This window comes from Arachis ipaensis, chromosome B10, assembly GCF_000816755.2.
Source record: "Arachis ipaensis cultivar K30076 chromosome B10, Araip1.1, whole genome shotgun sequence".
NCBI classification, from domain to species: Eukaryota; Viridiplantae; Streptophyta; class Magnoliopsida; order Fabales; family Fabaceae; genus Arachis; species Arachis ipaensis.
Genome location: NC_029794.2, coordinates 5,831,355 through 5,851,864, shown reverse-complemented (window position 1 = coordinate 5,851,864; position 20,510 = coordinate 5,831,355). Strand labels below are relative to the sequence as shown.

Sequence of the window (20,510 nt, the reverse complement as noted above, 5' to 3'; positions counted from 1 at the left end):
AATTTAATAAATACTTATAATAAAATTCTGATTTTATATTAACAAAATACTTAATTATTTTATACGTCATTCCTTCTTTATTTCGTGTTCTTCCATTGATCATTAATTCTGCAGCATCGTGCGCCTTCTTGCCGCTATTAATTCTGCAGTATTTAGTGTGCCTCTGCTATCATCGTTAATTCTGCAATATAAAATCTTTTAATAAATTTTAAAAATAAAAAATATATTTGATTTCATATTATTATATTTATATTCTGACCGGTGACCGCTACCCTGTCAAGTGTCAACTACGTTATTATGTTTAATACTTTAATTAATTATCTAATGACCAGTTGTTAAGTTTGGGTAATTCAGAGGGTTCAAATTCGTTAAATAATAATATCATGGTTAGAACGAATCTCTGTAGATGTATCGTATATCAATGTTAATTTTGCCACGTATTTTCGAAGAACGCGAGTTGTGATATTCTGAGGCTAGTTTTCTAGTAGATCCAGAGTCACGACGAAAACCGTGGTAAAACTTGGACCATTCCAAGCAGGAAAGTATGCTGAATCAAAACACTTAACACAGATAAATTATGAATCAAAGAAGCTTCCGAAATTAAAAAAAAAAATAGAATACGAAAAGAAATAAATTTATAGATTATTAGGAATTGGATACTAATAATCATTTGTTAATCCTTTACTTTGACTGTAGTACCTAAACAATTTAACTGACCTAAAATAACAAGATTGATACCCAATTTTATTTTTTTTTCGCTGAAAGTAACATGCAAAACAAAAATATGTTTGTCAAAACAAATAAATAAATTGTTACGCATCCGATCCACGGATCCCGCATACCCGGTTACCCGAGAACAACCCGCTTCAACCCGAAGGCCCAAACACCGGCCCTTCAAAGCATCTAACCCAAATATCTCTCTTATCTTAACCAAATAAGATAAGATAAGATATTCACCATCACCTATAAATAAGAGGACCCAGGTCCCCCCAGGTATTCATTCATTCCTTACACTTTCTACCTCTTAGATCCATTCTGACTTGAGCGTCGGAGTGTCTTTGCAGGTACCACCTCCCATCGTTCCAATTGAGCAATCCGGCTCCAGCTTCGCCCGCAGGTTCCCGATCTACCCTTCAAACCGTACCAGAGACATCTCGTACATTGGCGCCGTCTGTGGGGAACCTGCACCAGCTAGGCTCGATGGGGGACGTCCTACAGGAAACCCCTTCAAGCCAGGACGACTCTCAACCGATTAACCCAACCCCCGAGCACCGTGAAGTCACAAACCAAGCGAGAATAGCAAGCACTATCCAAAACGCGAACGATCACGACGTCACGGACCGACGACATCCTGAGAAAGCCAGCGACAAAGCAGCGCAGATCATCCAGGATCTCTGCCTCCGAGTTCAGGAACTCGAAGGCAAGATAACCAATAAAGGAAAACACAACAACGAGCACGGAAGCCATGCAACCTCCAGATCAAGATCTCGCCGCGGTAGGTCGCCAACCCGACGACATGACAGAAGAGACGGTCGCAGCTCATCACGCGATCACAGACACGAGAAATCGCCAGAACGGCGATACAACAAGAAACATAACCGCAGCGCTTCTCGAGATCTGAGTTATCAACACTACTCAGACGAAGATCGGAGGGACCGAAATACCAAACGCACGAGAAACGACCATATAATAATGGGAGCTACACCCTTCACAGAAAGAATCCTAAGGGCAAAACTCCCCAAAGGCTTCGACAAACCTACCGATATGAAGTACGATGGAACTAAGGATCCCCAAGAACACCTAACGGCTTTTGAGGCCAGAATGAACCTAGAAGGAGCGGCCGACGCGGTCCGATGCAGAGCCTTCCCGGTAACCCTCGCCGGGCCAGCGATCAAATGGTTCAACGCCCTCCCGAACGGATCCATAGCCAGCTTCCACGATATTACACGAAAGTTCATGGCCCAGTTCACTACTAGGATCACCAAAGCCAAACACCCCATCAGCTTACTAGGGGTCACGCAAAAACAAGAAGAGTCCACAAGAAAATACCTCGACCGCTTCAACGACGAATGCATAACGGTCGACGGACTCACGGATTCCGTCGCAAGCCTTTGCCTGACCAATGGGCTAATGAACGAAGATTTTCGCAAACACCTCACCACCAGACCGGTATGGACCATGCATGAGATACAGAACGTCGCCAAAGATTACATCAACGACGAAGAAGTCAGCCAGGTCGTCGCGGCCAACAAACGGCAGCACGGCAACACCCAACGCGGCAATTCGGCTTCTCACCATAACCCAACACCCAAAGAGAATCAACGGGACCACCCGAGGCCGACCAGCCGGCCACCAAGAATAGGCAAATTCTCTAATTACACACCCCTAACTGCACCAATTACCGAGATATACCACCAAATAGCAGATCGGGGCATCATTCCGAAAGCCCGACAACTCAAGGAAAGGACAGGAGGCAACAAAACCCTCTACTGCGAATACCACCGAGGTTACGGTCACAAAACACAAGATTGTTTCGACCTTAAAGACGCCCTTGAACAAGCCATACGAGACGGCAAACTCCCAGAATTTGCCAAAATCATCAGAGAACCGAGACGCGCGGAGAGAGACAGGTCGTCGGAGAGGGAAGGACGTAACCCGAGAACCCAAAAGCAACCCCCCAGGGAAAGCCCAGAGGAAGATCCAACCATCATAGTAAACGTCATCACAGGCAAGGACGTATCAAGCAAGTCAAAACCAACAATGAAGAAAGACCTCAAGGTAATGGCTGTAAGGAACCAAGTCCCAATATCCGCGGCCGACAATACGATAACGTTCTTACCAGAGGACTGCCAACACGGCACCTCAGCCGAGGATGCCCCTTTCGTCATCTCAGCTAGAATCGGAACAGGACTCGTACGAAGGATACTGGTAGACACCGGGGCAGACTCAAACATCCTTTTTCGAGGAGCCTTCGATAAACTCGGACTCCGCAACGACAACCTCCAAACACACCGCCACGGCGTCACGGGACTCGGAGACAACTTCCTCAAACCAGATGGCTCAATCACACTTCCCATCACCATAGGAACGAGCAGCCAGAAGAAGACAATCCTATCTGAATTCGTAGTCCTAAAAGACTCCACAGCCTATAACGTGATCCTCGGAAGGAAAACAATCAATGACTTCTCCGCAGTTATCTTTACTAAATACCTCCTTATGAAATTCAGAACCGACGACGGCTCCGTCGGCACCATCCACGGGGACCGAGAAGTCGCAGCCGAATGCGACAACACCAGCCTAGCCCTAACGAAGAAATCACGAGATGCGGCTGGAGTATTCCTAGCCGATCTGGATGCCCGACAAGACGGCCAACCCAGGCCAGAGCCAGAAGGGGATATGAAAAAACTACAAATAGGGCCAACCAAGGATGAATACACCTTCATTAATAGGAACCTCCCATATGACCTCAAAGAGGAGCTCTCTCAACTCCTGAAACAAAATAGAGACCTGTTTGCATTCACACCAGCCGACATGCCGGGAATAAACCCCGACCTAATGTCTCACCGTCTAGCCGTGGACCCCAAAGCTAAACCAGTAGCACAAAGAAGAAGAAAAATGTCATCAGACCGAGCCACCGAAGTCAAAAAACAAGTTAAAGCCCTACTCGAGGCCAACTTCATCCGGGAACTCCCCTACACGGCTTGGCTAGCCAACGTCGTACTGGTGAAAAAATCTAATGGGAAATGGCGAATGTGCGTCGACTACACGGACCTCAACAAAGCTTGTCCGAAGGACGCCTTCCCCCTACCAAACATCGACGGATTGGTAGACGCTGCATCCGGTCACCGATACCTCAGCTTCATGGACGCATATTCCGGATACAACCAGATTCCGATGCACCGACCAGACGAAGAGAAAACAGCGTTCATCACCCCAGACGGGACGTACTGCTACACAGTAATGCCCTTCGGTCTAAAAAACGCTGGAGCAACCTATCAAAGACTGGTTAACAAGATATTCCGAGACTTATCCGGTAACAAACTAGAAGTCTACATAGACGACATGCTCGCCAAGACCGAATCCGGCGAACAACTAACCGACGACCTCAAGGTCATAATGAACACCCTATGAAAGCACCAAATGCGACTCAACCCGGCAAAATGTGCCTTCGGAATGGAGGCAGGGAAGTTCCTCGGCTTCATGATTACGCAATGCGGAGTTGAAGCAAACCCAGAGAAATGTCGCGCCGTCCTCGAGATGACAAGCCCCAAAAACCTTAAGGACATCCAAAGGCTTACCGGCCGACTAACGGCATTGTCACGCTTTCTTGGGGCTTCGGCCCAAAAAGCGACCCCTTTCTTCAAACTAATGAAAAAAGAAGCCCCCTTCAAATGGGAGGCGGAATGTGAAGAAGCATTCCAACACTTCAAGAGGATCCTAGCGGAACCACCAATCCTCGCCAAACCCCAAACAGGGGAAACACTTTACTTATACCTCTCCATAACGGAAGAGGCACTCGCAGCAGCACTCGTCCGTGAAAACGAGAAAAAAGAACAAAAACCCGTATACTTCATAAGCAAAGTCCTACAAGACGCGGAAGCTCGCTACTCACGCTTAGAAAAGCTAGCTTTCACACTCCTTACAGCCTCCCGACGCCTACGACAATACTTCCAAGCTCATCCCGTGACGGTTCGAACCGACCAAGCGGTCAAACAGGTGTTGCAGAAACTCGACCTAGCTGGAAGAATGCTAGCGTGGTCCATCGAACTATCTCAATTCCAGATCAAATTCGAACCCCGGAATGCGATCAAAGCACAAGCTATGGCCGACTTCATCGCCGAGATGACCCCGGGAAAGCTCACCCCTGAATCATGGAAACTACATGTCGACGGCTCATCAAACTCCACCTACGGAGGCGCCGGAGTCATACTCGAAAATCAAGACGGAATCACGATCGAACAGTCGGTACGATACGAATTTCTAGTATCAAACAACCAAGCAGAATACGAGGCCCTCTTGGAAGGCCTATCCCTAGCCCCAGGAAAACGGTAGGAGGTAACGACGAGGAAGCAGAACGAGACCTCATCAACGAAACCAGAAGCATAACCCATCTCAGGGAGCTAGCCCTAAAGCAAAGAATCAGCCTAAGATATAATCACGGAGTCATCCGGCGAGAATTTGCGGCCGACGACCTCGTCTTACGACGAAACGATATCGGTCCCCCGACCCCAGGTGAAGGGAAGCTCACCCCCAACTGGGAAAGACCATATAGAATCAAGGCTGTAATCGGAAAAGGAGCGTACAAACTCGAACGGCTCAACGGCGACGAAATCCCGAGAACATGGAACGCCGCCAACTTGCGACGATACTACGCCTAGACCAACCTACAAAGGTCGCACCCTTGTCCTCATTTCTATTTTTATACTTCTCCTACCATTTTACAAATTCTAAGGTTTTATTTCCCATTTAAGTTTTGAACTCGGGTACACTTTCCCGCCACCAACGGAGGGTTTTAACGAGGCCCAACCATCAATAAAAATTCCATTAGAACAGCTATTTCTATTTTCCTTAGTATCCCAAAAGCGGAACAAAGACACGGCCGCAACCGGGGGACTGATCACCCCCCAGGCCCAAACATACGGATATCCACAAAAGAACCCGACCAAACGACGGTCCAAGGAAACAAACGAAATACACACGAAGTAGCCTAAGACGGAATACATGATAGGCCTGGACGGCCCAAAAACAACAACGGAACATACCAAAGGCCCGAACGGCCCAAAAACAACAACGGAACATACAAAAGGCCCGAACGGCCGATAAAATACCATTAAAACAAAAATAAAGTGTTCCAAAATCAAAATACACGGCCCTTGGCCATCCGAAAATATCCAAAAAGCACAGTTCAAAGAAAAAATCCAAAGAAACAAAGGTAAAAACTACTCAAGGTCAACGATCTGGCCATCGCGAACAGTCTTGAAGGCCCCTATCACGGACATATCTAGACCAGGAGCCAGCACTGAAGCTTGAGCCCTCATCGTCTCCTCGGTAGCCGCAATTGCATCCTTCGCATCAGCTAGTAACTCCGTCTTCTCCCTCCTCAAGGCAGCAACCTCTGCCTTTAGAGCCTCCGACTCGGCGAGAAGCATGGCAGCCTGAGAACCCACATCGGAAGCCCGCTGCCGCTCCTCTGCCAACTGAGAGAGAAGCGAAGTTTCAACCTCGGCAAGTCGGAGAATCTCTGACCAGGCCTCCTCAGAAGACTTCACAGCCCTCTCCCTCGCGGCCTCGGCGGCCTCAAGTTCCCCCTTCAACTTGGCTACCTCAGCATGAGAATGACGAAGCTTCTTGTCCAGCAAACCGACCTGAGCCATCACAGGCTCAGCCTTCCGAACAACAACGGCAGACCGGAGGAGAGCACGATACACCGACTTGGCCTGGAACGAAACATCGCAGCCATCAAAAAACGGCTCCGTTCCAGGCATCAAGTGTTGATCAATAAACCCCGGGGCATCGAAGCGTCGATCCATCACACTGGGCACAAGACCCTCATCCTCAAAAGTTTCACTGCTCGGGTCCTCAGGCCTCTTCCTCTTTCGAGAAGCCTCAGCAGCCGTCACCACAACGACCTCAGGAGAATTCGTAGGGCCGGGAGAAACTTGAGCATCGGCCCGCGCACCCGAGGAAATCACCTCCTGAGAAACCGGCTGAGACTCCACGGCAGGATTAGAAACAGGAGTAGCCGGGGACGACGACCCCTCCTCCTGGGCCATCGCCGCCTTCAGACGCGCCAAGGATGTCAAGCCACCGGCCATCTCAACTGCAAAGGAAACAAGAAACAAAAATCCAAGTTACGAAGACGGGAAACAAAACATAAAAACAAGTAAAGAACGGACACACGCGACACACACCAACATACGACCGGCAAGCAACCGGATCACCCATCACGTCCCGAGGATTAAGAGGACGCTCCCCAAATAACTGCCACAGGACAAGAGCGATATCCCGCTCCTCCGAAGACAAGAACTCCTTCGAAACCCGAGTAAACACGGACGGACCAGCCTTAAAGTTCCAGTAAGTGGGGAACCGACGCTCACCCTCCAGCGTCAACCAAAAAGGGTGATGCCCCCTCGCAGGACGAACTTTAAAATAACCACTCTTAAAACCGTGGAAGGAGTCTTCATACAAACCGAAAACTCGACGGTGGGGCTGAGCTCGGAAAGATACATACCCCTTCTTATGCTTCCCCTCCTTAGTCGGAAGAGTACACAAGAAAAGGAAAAGAAAAACGTTTACTGAAGCAGGTAGCTCTAAATAATCACAAACGAGTTCAAAAGACCGTATTGCCGCCCAGCTGTTCGGATGTAGCTGGGACGGCGCCACGGAGCACCGATTCAACAACTGTTGAACAAAAGGAGAAAAGGGAAGCCGAACACCAAGCCGGGTGAACATCGCCTCATACACCCACATCCAATCCGGCACTGTCGGGGAGTCGAGATTGGTATAGCAAACCCTCTCGTCAACCCCAGGGAGGGCAAGCTCGTAGTGGCGTTCGGCATCGCCACCCCCACAAACAGCCCCCTCATCACGGAGCCGTTGGAGGTCCGCCTCCGTCATCCGCGACGGTGTCCCCCAAACATCACTGGTGACCCAAGAAAAAAGGTCAGGGACACCCCCCGCCGGGGCCACCGGAGCCCTCACACCCTCCGTCCGTCGGCGAGCCATACCTAAAATATGGACGAGCACCACCGTCAGCCAAACCTCACGGCGGAAAACGACAGCGGGTAAAAAACCAAAAACAAACACCGCCACCGCACACCACCAATTATACGGTGGCACTCGCCCCAGCCCCTTTTCTAAAAAACCCAACAGAACTATCTAAACACCACAAACTACTCTAAAACTACACTCAGCAAAAACAAAAAACTGCAAAAAACAAAGCAGAAAAAGCAAAAAAGAAACGAGAGAAATGCTAACCTGATAAAAGGAAGAAAAACCCGAAGGAAAGACGCCGCGGAAGAAGACCAACCAAAACCACAGAAAGCGAAAATGGAGAATGGAAAATGCTGTAATCAGAAAGAGAAGCAATAGAGAAGTAAAAGCAGAACGAGGGAACTGAAGGAGGAAAACCAAAACGGTTTTTGAAAAAGCAGAACGATGAAAATACCCTCAGAAAGCAAAGCAAACGCAAGGGCAAAAAAGAAAAAGCACAGCCCGCAATAAATACCCCCTCGAAAAAAGGTAACGCCTCGAAGAACGCAACAGACGCGACTGATACAGAAGAGTCACGTCAGACCTAAACGGTCAGACGAATCTTCTACGATACGGAGACCGAGGCACCGACCTCATCTCAAAGAAACCAGACGGGCACCCGAGAAAAAATCGAGCCCATGACAAACGTCTCCCAGCGACAGACCGACCTCGCTCGCTCTCCCGCTGCGGGGGCAACTGTTACGGATCCGATCCACGGATCCCGCATACCCGGTTACCCGGGAACAACCCGCTTCAAACCGAAGGCCCAAACACCGGCCCTTCAAAGCATCTAACCCAAATATCTCTCTTATCTTAACCAAATAAGATAAGATAAGATATTCACCATCACCTATAAATAAGAGGACCCAGGTCCCCCCAGGTATTCATTCATTCCTTACACTTTCTGCCTCTTAGATCCGTTCTGACTTGAGCGTCGGAGTGTCTTTGCAGGTACCACCCCCCATCGTTCCAATCGAGCAATCCGGCTCCAGCTTCGCCCGCGGGTTCCCGATCTACCCTTCAAACCGTACCAGAGACATCTCGTACATAAATAAAACTCTAATTTTGTTTCTTTATTCTGATTGAATCTTCGAAATTTTTTAGTATATTTTCTCTAATATTCACCTTTTTTAGTATGTTTTTTAGTATGTTTTTAGAACTTCTCTCTATAAATCCAAGTTCTTATTTAGGTCTTTCCTTGACTCTTTCATAAGGACGATATTATTGGCAAAAAGTATGCACTATGGCGCAAGTTCTTGGAAATGTTGTGAGAGTACTTTCAAGACTAATGTGAAAAGGTAGGACTTAAGGATGATCTATGGTGTAATCCTATACAAATAAAAAATTTCTCTATCACACCACCTTGAGTCTTCACACTAGTTGTAGTTCTATCATACATGTCTTTAATTACACGAATATATGCGATCCTTACTCTCTTCTTTTCCAAAACCTTCCATAAGACCTAGGTATGGCAAAAATCCCCAGCGGGGCGGGTACCCGCGGGGATTTACCCATCGGAAGGCAGATATGGGGACTGTTTTTTACCCGCGGGGACGGGGAATGGGGCCCCGTATAATAAACGGGGCGGGGGCGGGGGCGGGGGTAGAGGTCCCCGCCCCGTGGAGACCCGTTTAACCCCGTTTATATAAAAAGACCAAAACACCCCCAGTATATATATAACATATATGATTCATTGATGAAGAACCCTAGCCGTCAAAAACTCAAACCTTCAGTGCTTCAGCTTCACTGCTTCAGAGAGTTTCCTCTCCTGTCCTCTCCTATCCTCGTCAAACTCTCAGCCTCTCTTCTCCTGAACACCGCCGACCACCACCTCCCACTCCCTCTCCTCTCCCACCTCCCACTCCGTCACGCTCCCACCCCCTCCCGAGCTCACTGTCAGTCCGTCACATTCACCGTCAAGCTCACCTCGTCTTCTTCTCCTCGTTGCGTTGTCGCAGGTTGTCGTCTTCTCCTCGTCGCTCACCGCAACAGGGAGTGCGTCTTCGTGTCGGTCCGTCTTCGCGTCAGAGCCTCTTCGAGTCGAAGCTTCACTGTGTCTTCTCGTCGTCTTCCACCTCCTACCCCTCACCGCCAAAATCCTCCCCTCTCACTCTCGAGGTCACTGGCCACCGAGGAAGCAGCGTCGCGTCAGAGCGTTGATTCTGATTCTGATTGTTGTGATTCTGATTATGTTCTGATTGTTGTAGTACTGATTATGTTAATTATATGTTGTGATTTTGATTCTATTAGCCCTAATTCATATTTCTAATTTTGATTGTTGTGATACTGATTATGTTAATTATTTGCTGTATTTTGATTCTGTTAACCTTAATTATATTTCTGATTCTGATTGCTATGATTTTGATTATATTTGTCAAAAATTTTTTTCAGATTTTTCAAAGTTTTTTCCTTTTTTTAAAAAATCCGCGGATACCCAGGTCCCCAACGGATTTGGAGTCCCCGTTATCCGTCGCGGAGATGGGGCGGGGACGGGGACAGGTAATGGAGGCGGGGAGCGGGGGGCGGGGACATGTTCCCGCCCCATGGGGACCCGTTGCCATCCCTAATAAGACCTCATTTGCCACTTTATGGTATGTTTTTTCCAAATCAATAAACACCATATGCAGATCTCTTTTATTACTACGATACCTCTCCATCATCTTTCTTAACAGGTATATCGCTTCAGTGGTGGATCTACCTAGCAATAAACTAAATTGGTTCTCTGTTACTTGTGTCTTTTGTCTCAGCCCTCGTTCTATCACCCTTTCTCATAACTTCATGGTATGACTCATGAGTTTGATCCCTCTATATATAGTTTCTACAACTTTATATATCCTCTTTATTCTTGTAGATAGGTATCAATACGCTCTTTCTCCACTCATCTAACATCTTCTATGATCTTAAAATCTCATTAAAAACTTTGTTAACCAACTGATGCCTTTCTCTCAAGGCCCTTCCAAACTTCAATCGGAATATTATCGGGTCCTTCTGCCCTGCCATTTCTCATCCGCTTTAGAGTCTCTTTTACCTCGAAGTCTTGAATCTTTCGATAGTAATCGAAGTTTTGATCTTCTTTCCGTGTGCATAACTGACCAACTCTCGGAAGAGTCTTTTGTTCTTCATTAAATAACTCGTAGAAGTAGTTCTTCCACCTTTCATTGATCTCCTCTTGAACCAAAACCTTTCCGTCTTTATCATTTATGCACTTAACCAGATCCAAGTCTCTCGTTCTTCTTTTTGCGATTCTATATATACTTTTTTCTCCTTCTTTCGTGCCTAAAGATTGGTAGAGACCCTCATATGCTCTTGTTCTTGCTTCACTTACAGCCACTTTTGTCTCTTTCTTAGCCGCTTTATATTTTTTCCAATTATCTGCATTGTAGCACAAAGACCACTCCTTAAAGTACTCCTTTTTTATCTTTATCTTTTCTTGTATACTCGCATTCTACCACCAGGACTCCTTGTTTCTTGGTCATATCCCTCTAGATTCTCCAAAATTTTATTTTGATGTTCTTCTAATAACTTCTGTCATCCCCCTCTACATCTCTTCCGCGCTTCCATTTCCATCCCTCTTTGCCTATTCTCCTATCCGTCTTAAGAAGCTTTTTGGTTTCTCACATTTCATCCGCCACCACCTCATCTTTGGGTTCTTCGTATGATGTTTTTTCTCAACTTTTGCTCAACACTAAAATCCATGACGAGCATCCTATGTTATATTGTTAAACTCTCTCCTGAAATAATTTCACAATTAATGCAAAATTTTTGGTCGACTCTTCTTAACAAGAAGAAGTCAATTTGAGAGCTTTTCATGCCACTTCTATAGGTTATAAGACGTTCGTATCTCTTTTTAAAATATGTATTTGCGATGAGAAGGTCAAAGGTTGAGAAAAAGTCCAAAATAGTTTTACCCTCGATATTGACCACCCCGAAACTATGGTCTCCGTGAATACTTCTATACCCAATCACTTCTCTTCCAACATAGCTATTTAAATCTCCTTCTAAGAAAATCTTATCTTCCAAAGGTATGTCTTAGACCAAACTCTCTAAATCCTCCCAAAACCTTATCTTGTGTTACTCGTCCGAACCCACTTGCGGTGCATAGGCTCTAATCACATGAAAAGTACCTCATTCCACCACAAGTTTGATAGAGATGATCTGATCTCCCACCCTGTTGACATCCACTATGTCCTTCTTCCACTGTTTATCCATGCTAATACCTACCTCGTTCGTATTTTTCACATTTCCTATATACCAAAGTTTGAATTCGAAAGTATCCAACTCCCTAGCCTTCGCACCGACCCATTTTGTTTCTTGTAGGCACATGATATTAATCTTCTTCCTTGTCATGGCATCCACCACCTCTATGGATTTTCTTGTTAGAGTGCCTATATTTCATGTCTCAAATCTCAACCTTCTGTCGCTCCGACCTTTACCTTTACCTTTTTCTTTGTGAACTAACTTATTTATTCTCGTCCGTTCACGAAAATGCGAGAACCCTTACTCATTTAACACTACACTCGGGTACCGATGCAACGGCTTTTACTCATTTGATACTATACGCGAGCCATACAACGCATTGCTTCTGGGCAACAACCTAACTTTAGTGCAATAACGTCTTTGATCCATGTCATGAAGATTCGATTAAATTTTTATGTTGGCTGTCGAAGGCCTAACACAACCCTCCTTCTTTATCCAGACTTAGGATCGGTTATGTACCGCAGGTGTAACATAGGTGGAGTTAAAGTGTTTAACACAAATGCTAAGTTTTCACAAAATTTCAAAGAACTTAAGTTTGAAAAGAACAAAATTTGACAAGAAAAATAAATGAAATCAAACTTGTAGAAAACAAGATTACACAAACTAAATTGCAGAAAAAAAATTACAGAAACATAAAAAAGTAAAGAAAAAATGGAAGGAAACTTACAAAAAAAAACTAACTTAGACAGGACCACAGAAAATTGTTGGAATATGAGGGAATAAGTGTGCTTTCTGTAGGAAATTTCTAATTCTTTGTCACTCGTCAACACCTCTATTTATAGACAGACTCGACCAATCTCACAGTGACACGTGATAAGACAAATTATTTCGCCAATAATTATTCCCGCCAAGAGACGATCAACTACTCCACTTGTCGAACTTACTCCTCGATACTTTTGTTGTGTACCATCCTTCCTTGTCAAATCGAGCAAAAGAATTATGTTGTATCTTACTTCTATCTTCAATTGAACTCCTCCACTTCCATCTGACACATCTTTTGTCAAGTAACAAATTACCTCCAGGGACAATCTTTTGTCAAGTAACAAATTACCTCCAGGGTCGATAACTTGTCGGACTTTGAGCATTGTGGGTTGCCAACAAATAACTACTCGTCTAACACTAACTGCCTTTGTTGATGTCCATTGTTCGAACAATAACCAAGTTGGTCTCGTGCTGAAGGGTCTTGTGTTAAAGAAGCCAGGAATAATTTGCTACATCTGTAATTTCCTTCTTATTTTGCTTATGATATGCAATAAGTCTTTTGATTTAGTTCATATACATCACAGATATTCATGATTGTCGAAACATTATTTTTTTATCATACAACTACCTAGCATTCAATAAAGTGATTGTGACTTGATTCACACTCCGTGATTCATCTTGCTTACTTGAAGATAAATCAGTCTCTGGATAATTTTTTCTTGCGGAAAATCCAGGAATTTTAGGATTTGGCATTGATGGGGCTTCACTTCTCAACATTAAGATCACTAAAGACATTGTTGGTCTATCTTCTGCACATTCTTGGACACATAAGAGTCCAATATGTATGCATCTTACAATTTCAGCTTCTGTATATAAATTTCCAATGAATGGATCAATTAATGTCAATATAGTTCCTTCATGCCAATGTCTCCATACCTACAAAAACATATAGTGTAATCATTGGAATATATTGATCAAAATGTTTATTTTTTATCTGATAAGAAATATTTTCGTTAAAGAGAAAATCCTTTCACCTACATTTTCCAAGAGATTCAATTCATCATTATTATTGGAAAACCTTCTATTCTTCTTTCCCGTTATAATTTCTAATACTATAACTCCAAAGCTAAAAACATCCGATTTTTCTGAGAAGTTCCCACCCATAATATATTCCGGAGCCATATAACCACTACAAAATAAAAATATATCTAAATTAAAAATAAAGCCATCAAATCTGAATTTTAAGAGACACTTTAGTAAACTATCATGATATACTCACTATGTTCCAACAACTCTTACTGTTTTTGCTTGTGTTTGATCGTTGTAAAAAATTCTAGCAATTCCAAAGTCTGATATCTTTGGATTCATTTCAATATCTAATAATATATTACTTGTCTTGAGATCTCTATGAATAATTCGAAATCTTGAATCTTGATGTAAATAAAGAAGTCCTCTAGCTATTCCATATATAATATTGAAACGCTTCTCCCAGTTAAGCAAGAGACTTTTTGATTTGTCTGAAACATTAGTTACATATAAACTAATTAAGGATATATAACAAGCAAAACAATTATATATGATAATTAAAAAAACGATAATGCTAAAAAGACAAAATAAAAGAATAACAAAAACTTATCTTATTTAGCATTTATTAATTATTATAACAATTAATGAATACTAAATAAAATAAATTCTGATTATTTTTTACTAATTTTTTTATTACTAAATATTTCTGCATAAAAAATGCCTAAACATAGAATATATTGATAATATATAAAAAATAATGCAAGTTACCAAATAAAATGGAATCAAGGCCTCTATTTTCCATATATTCATACACCAACATTTTCTCATTCTTCTCAATGCAGCAACCAAGCAACTGAACAAGATTTCGGTGTTGGAGTTTGACCATTAATTTGACTTCATTTTCAAACTCTGTAACTCCTTGTCTAGAGTCTTCCGACAATCTTTTTACAGCAATTTCTTGGCCTTCAATCAATCTGCCCTGATATCGTCATAGGTACAATCTATTAGTGCGTGTATATAAGTGTGTTTTTGTTTTGATGTGAGAATTTTTGTAATGATGGCAGTTGTGCATAAAGTATTAAAACAACTTACCCTATAAACACTACCGAAGCCTCCTTGTCCAAGTTTATTATCTTGAGAGAAACTGTTTGTAGCCATCATTAAGGTATCAAAATTAAACATTGGCAATTCCAGATCATCCATATTCCTTTCATCACCTAGAAGACACAATCTCATTCATTAACCAATCATAACTTCTATGGACAAAACCTGAAAAAGCCGCTATTGATAATAATAACCAAGGTAAATTTATTTATGCTGCACAAAAATCACACACTATGTATGTACCGTACTATATATATAGGCAGTCATATGGGGGATATTTAATCATACATTACCTCTTGATTTTTGTTTTATCTTCTTCCTTAAGTAACAAATAGCAACCAATCCCAAAACTAAAACAAGTGCACAAAGTGAGATACCAGTAGCCAGAACTACTCTATGATTCTTGTTGGAGCTAGTAGATCCTGTGTGTCACCAAATTGATAAAAAAGAATTTCCAGTTAATCAATTAGGAAGGAACTAGCAATATCATCATCATAGCAAAAATGTGTAAACACTGCTATTTAATATTTATGTTACAACAATTATATGTAATTATTTAGGGAGTTGTATTATTGTGAAACCAAAGGACTTAATTAGGCACTTAATTAGTAAGAATTTCAATATAGTGATTGGATAAAAAAAAATTAAAACTCCTCTCATTGAAAATAACATGCAGTTAAAAAACAATTAAAATTCAATATTAAATCATAATCATTTATCCTAAATACTAGATTATAAATTTTAAATTCTACATCCTTCAAAAAATTAAAACTTAAAAAAAAAAAATTTAACTAATCTTGTCTGACTAAAAATTGATTTATCTACTTTTTCATATATTTAAATTGACCTTTTAAAAGGGTTAATGCTTTGATTTGATTTGGTCTACCAAGAATATTCATAATTATTATTTATTAATGACACGTGAAAATTTATTGAAAAGACTAGCTGAAATTTTGAAAAAGAGATTTTGCTCATATGGGTCATAAAGACACATTTTTTTTAACTAAAAATAGGGAGTCTCGAATCTGCATTTTCTTAAATAAACATGGAGACTATGTGATTTGAGATATAATTCATTAGCCATAAAAATACATTTTAAAATTATTATGAATATATCTTATATTAAAAGTTATAAAAAATATAGATTAATACTATACATTTAAGTCTTTTTGTTAATTAAGTTCAACTAAGTTATTTTAACATAATAAAAATCAATTATGACTAACATTATTCAAAATCTTATTATTTGACTTGGTTAAAATTGGTTCATAAAAAGACTTAAATGTGTAATATTATTTAAAAATATTTTTTTTATATTTTTAATACATTAAATGTATCAAAAATTTATTTATTTTTTATTATTATCTTGTTAAAATATATTCTTAGAACACATGATAAGTAAATTCTAAAAAATAGTATACAAAAATAATTTTTGGTTACTTTACATTAGTTAATTTTAGAATTTAAATTTAATATTTAATAATTTATGATTTAAAGTTTAAAATTTAAAATAAATAAAATTATTTTAAAAAATTGATTAATATTAAATAAAAATAATAGTTACATAATATTACTTAAAAAAAACTGTTAATAATATAAGCTATTGAATATTTCATTTTATTCTGAGTATTAAACATAGTTGTAAGAACTGAATTAGACTGGCCAGTATATTGGACTCTCAAATACGGGTGGTAACAGGTAGGGTAGGGTAGGGTTTGGAGTCAACCCTAACCCTACCCGCTCTTAACCTGCGGATACCCGATTCTACCCGCGGATTACAAAAAAAATACAATGTTATTATATAACTTGATGATAATTTAAAATAGAACTGACTTTTATGTAAAAAAAAATTTATTAAATTATTAATTAATGATCTTCTTTTAATGACTAAGGATCTTTTGTATTTAGTGAGAAGTCTTTAGTTCAATATCCACTTAAAATATATTTTTATATAAGTATATAACATATACATATATAGGGTGCGGGTTGGTCGGGTAGAGTTGAGGCTCAACCCGCACCTTACCCGACCCGCACCCTACCCTACCCGCTGCGGATCGGGTTGGGTACCCGCGGATAGGGTACATATTGCCACCCCTACTCTCAAATGATCTAGAGCCAGTGAAAATCAATAAGAATCGGTCAAAGCAATTTGAACCTGGGTCTGCTTTGTGTTTGCATGCTCTCTTTGCCACTAAGCTATATTGTTCCTAATTATTTTAAATGTTAATTATTAATTATATAGTAAAAACGTACAATAATTTTTTTAGATATTATTTTAATTTTATACTCACTTATATTTAAATTAATCATATTTTTTATTATTCATAATTATTAATATAAATATAATTAAATATTTACTTATTTAATAATAACTAGATTATAACTTGTTGATTATAATTTGTTGAAATTTAATTATTTTTAAAATATTAGTAAAAATATATTTTTTAAATTTTAATTTTAAATTTTAAACTCTTTTATATTTTTTATTTCAATAATGCTAGGAACCAAGATGGTTTCAGCCAAAAACCAGCCAAATGCTTCTGAGTAAATCCAAAATCTCTACGTGGATGATATTTATGCTAGGTATTATGATGTTTCTTTTCTTTGTAAATTGGATGGTTCTAAATCTATTTTCTGATTTATTATGTTTTAGGCATTTGGAGAGGGAAGGAGGGTGAAGAAACGGAAGCTAATTGAATCAGTTTCCGTGATTCACGTTGCAATGATACTGAACGTATCTCCTCCTAATTTAAATGTGATGAAACATTTAATAACCAATATTTTAAATCATAAATAAATAAAACTAATTACTATATTTATAATTAATTAAGTTATTCTATTCTTAACTGATTTGGAATTGGTTCTATATACTTTTTCTTCTTTTATTTACCTATCATGGATTCTGCCGTTTCAATAAGTAATTCATGGGTTAAATCAATAAATTAATAAATCAGTATTCTAACCGATTAAATTACCAATTGGTTTATGAGAACTATGCTATTAAAGGATGCAACTACACATAGTGAGATAGATAATAGATAGATACCTATATCAGCAGCTGCCAATCTGACAAAGAGATCTTGGCCGTAGGTAGCGAAGACACTCATGTCCATGAGTTGATCAAGCCACATGACACAGCCACTTCCTCCATTTCTGATATCGATGTTTGCATATGCAGTGCATGAACAATTCCTCTTACACAAACTCCCACATTCATCAAGTGTCATACTCTTATTCATAAACACACTGCTCGTCTCCGGCAGCTTGATGTGCTCAAGATGCAAGAACTTGTCAGTGGAACAATTCAAAACCGTGTTCCTCACACACCCATCAGATCTATCTCCCAAGTTCCAAGCTTCTTGGTTCTTAGGCCTGAACCCCTGCATACACTTGCAAATCGGTGAAGCATTCTTGTCACACACTCCATATGGACCACACTGTCTATAGTAATCGCATTCATCAGCTGGTTCGTACCAGAACTTGTTCCAACTTCCTTGTATCAACATGTAGCGTTGAATTGCCTTGCCATCAGCATCAGATGTCACAATTACCCTCGACAACAAGGAAAGGTTTGTAACGGAAAAAGAGTACCACACGCCATGCTCATCATAAGAGAAATTGAAGTCGAGACCGGTGTTGTTTTTCATCTCAGGGACCCCACTGAATCTCTCACCATTCCAAGGACCAGTTCGGAATATTATAGTTTGGTTTCTCCTGAGGAAAGCCTCAGGTAAACCATGGTAATCTATCTTCAAAGTGTAGTCACCACTTGAAGGGTCTTCACCCTTGATCTTCCATGATGTTAAATGCTTCTCCGTTCCTGTGTCCAAGTTCCAACCGATCTTCATCCCCGGTATCACGGTATCCGTTGGGTAATCAAAGCTCTGCCATAAGTAGTTATTATTGGTCTTGTCTGATGAATCTTTGAGAACAAGGTTACCGGTATCGAGGAGCTGGAGAACTGGATTCTTGGCGCTGGTTTGGTTGGAGGACCATGCGGGGTTCCCGGATGAATTGAGGAGGACAAAGTTTCCGTTGTCTCCGATCTTGAGATAGCCGGTAGAGTTGTCAACAGGGTTGTCTCTGTTTGCAACCCAAACTATTGTTTGAGGAATGATGTTGTTGTACCATATTCCGAGATAATAGTTGGTGTTGGAACCTCTGAAGAAGCCCAGCACGAAGGATTGGTTTTGTGATAATAGCGTTTGGTTGGTTGTGAGGTTTTGTGTTCCGGTTAAAGTATCCGAAGAGGTGGATGGAATGATGAAGAAGAAGAAGAAGCTAATAACAAGGATGATGAGGTAGTTAAGGTGAGTGATGAAGATTCTCATGTTTGTGGAAAGTAAAGAATAGTGTGTGATTGTTGTTGTGAGTTTAGAGGGTAATGTCGAACAAGCTGAGTGCTTTTGACTGTTTGACTTATTCATCAATTTGTTCATGAAGCTAAGAACAGCAGAACAGTCTAAGCTGACCGGCATCCATTTGCTTCTTTTCTATATTCTTTTAAGTTGACTTAATTTTACTATTTTATTTTATTTTAAATTTAAATTTAAATTCTATTTTTTGTATTTTATATTTTAAATTTTAATCCAAAATGTTAAACTTTTCAATTTTTTGTCAATAATTGTTCAATAATATTTAAACGTATTGACTAAAAAAATAATATTGAACTATTAGAATAAGAGCATTAGTTAATATAAATTAAATTGTTATTCTTAAAATTTTCTCTTAAAAAAATAATTAACATTGATTCTTTTAAAAATTAATTCTCTGTATTTTTTTATTTCTTTTAATCATACATCAGACACTAATTATTGTATGATTAACTATTATTGTTATTATATGACCGCTACCCTGTTAACTACGTTATTATATTTAAATAATTAACTAATGCCCAGTTATAAACTTTGGACACTTGGAAGGATATAAGGTATGGTGACTGGTTTTTAAAATATAGCGTCTAGCTTGTTAAAAAAAATTTAATATTTCATTTAAGAATTATAAAAATAACAATTTTAAAATATTTAAAATTTATTATAAAAAATAAATTAAAAAAATTAGATACTAATTTACAAACACCACAAAATTTATCATAGAGTATATTAATATTAATTTTGTCATGTGAACTCAAGTTGTGATACTTTAACCCTTTGAGGCTGGTTTTCTAGATCCCCAATAGTCACGACGAAAACGTTGTGAAAGTGTGAAACTCTTGAACCATTCCAAGAAGGATTTTTTTTTATAATAAAATAAAAAAATATTATTTCCAGAAATAAATTAATCTAACATTATACACTAGTATTTTTTTTTTCAACAAAACGGCGAACTTATGCAAGTGTATTAAAGTTCGCTTAACATACCGACAAACTTTTGAAAATTGGATAAAGTTTACCTAGCTCAGCAATCAACGTTAAGCAAACTTCAGAATTTGTCTAATCATACGACCAAGAAAGTTCGCGCAACTATATAAACGACCCTCTCTTCCCCTCCCCCTCATTTTCACTTACCACGAAAAATTACTCCTCTCAAAATTTTACACTCCTTTTCTCTCTTCTCAGTGAACATCAACTTTTAAATAAGTTTTTTAAATGGTTTTTTTGTTTATATTCTTTTATGTATTTAAATATTTAGAATAGATATTTTAAAAAAATTTGTGTTAAATATTAGTA

The 20,510-nt window shown here is 40.1% G+C and overlaps 2 protein-coding genes and 1 long non-coding RNA gene across 10 annotated transcripts in view; 1 reads left to right on the top strand and 2 right to left on the bottom strand.

Annotated features, from left to right (window-relative positions):
- LOC110268305 overlaps positions 1–19,117 on the top strand; it is a 25,420-nt gene extending 6,303 nt beyond the window's left edge. The window contains exon 2 of the long non-coding RNA XR_002356494.1: positions 19,024–19,117. This is a non-coding gene — a long non-coding RNA (uncharacterized LOC110268305). The remainder of the gene's footprint in view (positions 1–19,023) is intronic.
- Positions 1–20,510, bottom strand: part of LOC107621499 (receptor-like serine/threonine-protein kinase SD1-8) — a 78,630-nt gene that overhangs the window by 9,401 nt on the left and 48,719 nt on the right. The window lies entirely within an intron of this gene.
- Positions 1–20,510, bottom strand: part of LOC107621495 (receptor-like serine/threonine-protein kinase SD1-8) — a 70,277-nt gene that overhangs the window by 8,899 nt on the left and 40,868 nt on the right. For 2 of the 8 annotated variants that reach the window (XR_002356492.1, XM_021114332.1), the window contains exon 1: positions 17,888–19,419. Coding sequence is in view for 3 of the 8 variants with exons in the window: in XM_021114332.1 (XP_020969991.1) it covers positions 17,888–19,319 (1,432 nt within the window). In the remaining 5 variants the exon portion in view is untranslated. Of the gene's footprint in view, positions 1–12,666; positions 13,648–13,749; positions 13,901–13,990; positions 14,229–14,505; positions 14,717–14,829; positions 14,955–15,134; positions 15,264–17,887; positions 19,420–20,510 lie in introns of those variants that run through there. The other 6 variants (XR_001615836.2, XM_016323509.2, XR_002356491.1 and 3 more) reach the window with 6 other exon arrangements.